This window comes from Camellia sinensis, chromosome 14 (assembly GCF_055761805.1).
Source record: "Camellia sinensis isolate YWXY chromosome 14, ASM5576180v1, whole genome shotgun sequence".
In the NCBI taxonomy this organism is placed as follows: domain Eukaryota; kingdom Viridiplantae; phylum Streptophyta; class Magnoliopsida; order Ericales; family Theaceae; genus Camellia; species Camellia sinensis.
In genome coordinates, this window is record NC_138974.1 from 76,602,114 (window position 1) to 76,608,621 (window position 6,508).

At 30.5% G+C, this 6,508-nt stretch overlaps 1 protein-coding gene across 1 annotated transcript; it reads left to right on the top strand.

The window, feature by feature from the left end:
* The first annotated feature begins 3,171 nt into the window (after positions 1-3,171).
* Positions 3,172-5,083, top strand: LOC114295868 (uncharacterized). Its single transcript, XM_028240166.2, has one exon. It carries the CDS (start codon positions 3,925-3,927, stop codon positions 4,768-4,770), a length of 846 nt encoding a protein of 281 aa, XP_028095967.2. The 5' UTR covers positions 3,172-3,924; the 3' UTR covers positions 4,771-5,083.
* Positions 5,084-6,508: the final 1,425 nt, after the last annotated feature.

Here is a 6,508-nt window from a genome sequence, read left to right on the forward strand (position 1 = left end):
TAATTTTTGAATGGTTATATCTAAATTTGTAATATTATTATTATTTTATTTTGGTAGTTTGTGTTGTAATTTTTGCTTATGATTTAAATAAGTTGAAAAAAATTTAATTATCTAAAAATTGAAAGAGAAGTGCTTTTAATTTTTATTTTTAATTAGGGTGTGTGCGATACGATTCGAGCGATTTGAGAGTAAAGTTATAAACTAAATAGCAGTTTGGCGGTTTGAAGTGAATTGGCAGAAGAAAAAATATTTTTAACCAATTATCAAGTGTTTACATAATAGATAACACTAATTTGCGTAATATTTTTCATATATAAATGCAAACTAATTTTAAATAATATTTTTCATACATATAATTTCTAATTTGTAACAAATTTTACATCTTTAATCTTTCTCACATTTATTTTTATTTTGATATTTCATTAGAAATTAATATATATATATATATATATATATATATATATATATATATATATATATATATATATATATGTATTAACTATAGAGGAGCGAAGAGATTTCGAAGGTGGATTTTAAAGTTTAAACTGAGATTAGCAGATAAAGCAATACAAATTGATACGGATAAGTGCGATTTTAGTAGATTAAGCGATATTTTACACAATTTTACCTTTAATTATCAACTTTTAACTTCTGATAATTTATACCAACAATATATTATTGACTAATAAAAAAATCACAAATAAAATTAGATAGAAAAGTTGTCTCCCACTAAAATTCAATTTGTCATTTCTATTATTATGATACTGTCGCATGAAATTATCGTCACATCTAACATTCACTGGTTTTCGTGGAAAGATTTGATAATCTAATATTGAAATGCTAGTCATATGGTCTATTTTGGAAAGATAAAAATAAGTAATTTTTTGACTTATTTTTTGACTTATCCACAAAATTATCTTGGAAGTACTAAATAAATGGCTTTTTTATTTTTTAAAAAATTATTATTATATGGTGTCATATCACTTGTATAATTATAAATTTATCATATTATCTCGTGTATTATTAATATTTTTGTCACAAGTTATACAGAAGAGAATATTTTGATAATTTTACCTTCCAAATAAAATTTTGCTCGAATAAACTAACTTTTGACTTTTAAAAATAAGTCAAAATTTTGTTTTTTTTTTCTTTCCTTAAAGAGAGAGAGGGGGGGGGGGGGGGGAATAGGCAACTGAGGTGGTCCGGCGGAGTAGTAGATTTTTTGGGCTGGAAGCAAAGGGGACCACCACCGCACCGACGTAGTAGATCATGTGTTAGTATTGCTTGCTATGTTGGGCTTGATAATTGCTTTTAGCAGCAAAGAGAGCCCACCTTGTCCATGGTGGTGGACCACCTGCCCACTTGTGTATTGTACCATTATGCATTATCTCTCATCTCTTTCACTCCCCTTTTGTTCTGTACTCTTTGGTAAAGGTGATAAACATGTGCAACAGTTAACTGTTTAAATTTAGGGTTGGTTTGGGGTGTCCTAAAAAAGTGTATTTTTTGTCTTTTTACGAAAAGATGTGCAAAAAAATAGAGAGGTGATGTGATGAAAAAAAGATAAAAAGATAAAAAGATGGATTATATAGGTTATGCCAAACCTAGCCTTAATTTAAAAATTTTAATAAATTTTAAAATTTATTAAAATTTGATTCATTAAATTTTTCCACCGATTTCAGATAAATTTTTGTCAAGTCAAACTCAAATAATTTGATATTTTTAAATAGTGTTAGATCTATCAAATCAAATAAAACGAACAATTAATTATTTAAACTTACTTTAAAACTTTAACAAATTTTAAAATTTTATTGACTTAACAAATTGAGTTTAAACAAGCTTTTAATACAAGTCAAATTCAAGCCTTTATTAATGAGCCAACGACCATTTGTCTGTGCAAACCGTGTAACAAAGACGGTAAGTGAAGGGAAAAATCATGCTGGTTTTGATTTTTAAAATTCACTTTTTAAAAAAATTATTTTTTTATTTTTCATATTTTTTTATTTTTACTGAATTTTTTTTATTATTTTCAGATTTTTTGTTTTATTTTTAGACAAACCTAACACAAATATATTTAAAAAGTATAATATTTGTAAAAAAAATCTTTAAAAAATTCATTAAATACCAAAAATACAAAATAAAATATGAAAATTCAATACAATTTTCATATTTTTGTGTATTTATTAATTTTTTTTTTAAAAATTCACAAATATTTTATTTTTTAGATGCATACATCTAAAGCTATGTTTGGCAATGGATTTTTGACTAAAAAAGCACCAAAGGCAAAATTGGTTACATAAGTCAGTAAGATAAAATGTCATATTCAAACTATAATTATTACACTTTTTCCCTCACAAAAGTCAAAAAAAGTAAAAAAAAAAAAACCAAACGAGGCTAAAAAAAGCCAGACTAAAATAGCCAAAAAGCCATGCTATTTTAGCTATTCCCAGACGAAGACTAAGATATATCTAAAAAGGTAAAAAAAATTGCTTAAAATTTAAAAATATTCACGAAAAACAAATAAATAAATAAATAAATAACTTAATTTTAAAAAAATTAAAACTAAACACACTAATTAGTACAATAAACTTCACATTCCGGGGGTGTTTGAGAAGCCAAAAGTTTGGCTTTTTTTGCTAAGATTCACAAAAAGACAAAATAGGTTAAAATAAATGTCATTTCAAATCCATAATCATTTCATTTTTTCTCTCGCAAACATTGTGGGTGTTTGAGAAGTTGCTATTTTAGTAGGCTATTTTAATTTTTTACTATTTTAGCAGGTTAAAATTCTTGTGTTTAGAAATATAGTTGAATTTTTTTGTAGTTACATGTGATATTTGTGAGAGAAAAAGTGAAATGATTATGGATTTGATGTGACATTTTATCTTATTAGTTATTTTAGTCTATTTTGTTATTTTGTGAATTTTAGTTCAAAAGGCCAAAAAATAGCCTTTGCCAAACACTCCAATTACATCAAATTACAAAAAAATTCAACCTTCTTCCCAAACATAAATATTTTAACCTACTAAAATAGCTAACATCTCAAACGAGGCGTGTTATACTTCAGTACAAAAATGGCATGTAAGAGCATCTCCAATGGTTATTGCTATTTTGCTTTTGCTATTGCTATTGCTATAATTTGGCAATGAATAGTGTTATTTTGCCAAATTATAGCAATGGTGCTCCAATGGTCATTTGTTATTTTTGACAAATCTCAACCAACTTTCTCCCCAAGTTTGTAGGTGTTGTTTGGATATAGGTTTTTTGTGATTTTATTTTTATTTATTTTTTGTCTTTTGTGACATTTTTTTATCTGTTTATTAAAAAAAATTATATATTTATATTATTCCCAACTAGACAAATATAAAAAATTAAAAAAAATGAAAAATTAAAAAAAATGAAAAATTGAAAAAAAAAAGTTTGATTACCCCACCAAAAAACATATTACTACATATTTAATAAATTTTCTTAACTACACATAAAAAAATAAACAATCACTAATTACCCACCAACAACCAACCACCAACAACCATCCATTATTAACCCAGCATTCATTCACTCACATCCACCCACCCAACAACCATCCATTATTCATCCACACACCCAACAACCACCCATTATTCATTTACCCACCCAACAACCATTCATTATTCATCCACCCACCTAACAACCATCCATTATTCATCTACCCACCCAACAACCACTCATTATTTATCCACCCACCTAACAACCATCCATCATTCACCCACCCACAATTTTCTCTATAAATATAACATAAGGTTTTCTACAATTTTCATATTCACCTACCTATTATTTTCATATCTTCAAAACTCTCTGTACCCACCAAGAAGATTTTCTACAATTTTCATATTCACCCACTCACCCATCCACCAACAATGAACAATTTGAGTAAAGCCATATTAAATGGAGATTTTGATGAATCTTTATCATCTGATGCAACTATTCACAGCGCAACAACAAAGATTACAGATGTTAAGCCTAAACCAACAAACCAGACGTGTTGGTTCCACAAGTGGTTGTCGATACATTAATCGTGAAAGGGTCAAAGGCGACGAACAAATTTATAGAGATTATTTTGCAGATAATCCTATCTATCTAGAAGAATACTTCCGAAGACGTTTTCGAATGAGGCGGTCATTGTTTGTTAGTATCTTACACGATATTCAACAAGTGAATGAGTACTTCATCCAAACCCGTGATGCCACTGGTGCTCTTGGATTATCCGGTGTACAGAAGATGACTGCAGCACTTCGGATCCTTCAATACGGCGTGCCTGCTAATGCTGTAGACGAGTACATTAGAATCGGCGAAAGTACTGCAATTGCCTCCTTAAATTTTTTTACCAGATCAATTGTTGCTACCTATGAAGCCGTTTACTTAAGATCTCCAAATGAAGCAGATGTCGCCAGATTATTGCAAAAGGGAGAGCCACGCGAGTTTCTTGGAATGTTAGGGAGTTTGGACTGTATACACTGGCGTTGGGATAAATGTCCAAGTGCCCAAGCCGGTGCTTACACTGGACACTATCACAAACCAACAGTTGTACTCGAGGCAGTTGCATCTTATGACTTGTGGATTTGGCATTCTTTCTTTGGCATGCCTGGCTCTCTAAATGATATTACTGTTCTTGACAGGTCGCCTTTATTTGCTGAATTAACTAGAGGACGTGCCCCTGCTGCCAACTACACCATCAATAATCACGCATACACCATGGGGTATTATCTTGCTGATGGTATCTATCCTCGTTAGGCAACGATTGTGAAAATAATATCTCAACCTCAAGGCGCAAAGAGACAGCTATTTGCGAGGATGCAGGAGGCATGTCGGAAAGATGTCGAAAGGGCATTTGGAGTGCTCTAAGCACGATTTAATATTGTCAGCGTGCCAGCTAGAGGTTGGAGTGATGATGATCTGCACTACATCATGAAGACGTGCATTATTTTGCACAACATGATCATTGAAGACGAGTGTGATATTCTAGAAAATGAACACAGTGCAGCACAACTTGAGATTGATACCAGTAATTTGGGCTGTCAAGTGTCACGCGATCCGAATGAGGAGTATGCTCGATTTATGTTGAATCGGCAAAGGATTAGATTTGTTGAAGCCCATAATGTAATTCGTAATGATCTAATTGAACACTTGTAGTCCCAAGCTGGAGAGTTGGATTAAGTTTGCATTTTATCTTTTTAATGACAGTTAATGTCATTTAATGTCAGTTAATGTCTTTTTATTCTAATAAAATGTTCTTCATTTAATGTCTTTTTATTTTACAATGTCTTTTAATGTTAGTTAATATCTTTTTTTACATTGTGAAGTACAAAATACTCAAAAATGTTTCTTAAAACAACATGAAATTTCATTACAAAATAAAAATTACATTGCAAATAAAGACTAACAATTACATCAAAAAATAAATGATATTGCAAAAAATGAAGACTAACATTTATCCCGTAATTATTCATCAGGAGGTAGGGGAAATAAAAATTTGGGCTGCTCACATTTGAGGACCACTTGGCCAACATCTCATTTTTTCACATTGTGTAATACGCTTTCATCTGAGGGTCCAAATGAGAAATGTCCGTAGTCATTATTTGGTGTTCTTCCTTTCTCATCTCAAACTCATGTTTTTGCATCTCAAGTTCTTTCATCTGCTGCAGTGCTTGAATCCTTTTTTCTTCTCTTTCCTCTTTTTTTCTTTTCTTTCTTAGCAATGTGGTGGTTAAATGTGTCTAATTGTGTACTCATTTTTTGGACTTCAGTTTCAATGACTTGATTTCTCCGAAATAATTCTTTTACAGATTTCCTACCCATCGGCCTTTTACCCCTTGCAGAGACACTGCCCTCACCAACAGTTGGATTGTTACCAACACTTGGACTGGCGTCATCTTCAAGAGAAATGCAATTATCCATCGGGGAATCGGGAGCTGAATCAGGGGAAAATGGTGTATGTATCCTTGACTTCACCGTATACGTAGGAGTTACATCTTGCCACCTGATATTATTTTGCAAGATTGACCAACAACGTTCAAAAGCAAAATGTTTCTTTTCATCTTGATGGTATAAAAGTTTTGCTTGAAGCATCTGTATTAATATTGAATTAAGTAAGTATCAATAAAATAAAATAAAATATGAGATCTTACTAGATAAAATTAAACACGATTTAATATTGAATTAAGTAATTATTTAATTTTTATATGAGATGAAATAAAATAAAATAAAAAACTAACGTAATAAATGAAGATGAAATCTTACTAGATCAACTTGAGACATCCCACTTGGGTGTAGATTTTCGACTTGCGCTAAACATCTACGAAATTTGTTAGAACATTTCATGATTGTACCCCATCGAGATTGGATAGAAACTTGTGTTCTTGACTGATCATTCTGAAAGGAGCAATAATTTTCATAAATTCTCCCCCAAAAGTGAGTATAAGATTGTGAATTGCCAACAATTGGATCTTCAGAAATGTGACACCAAGCTTGA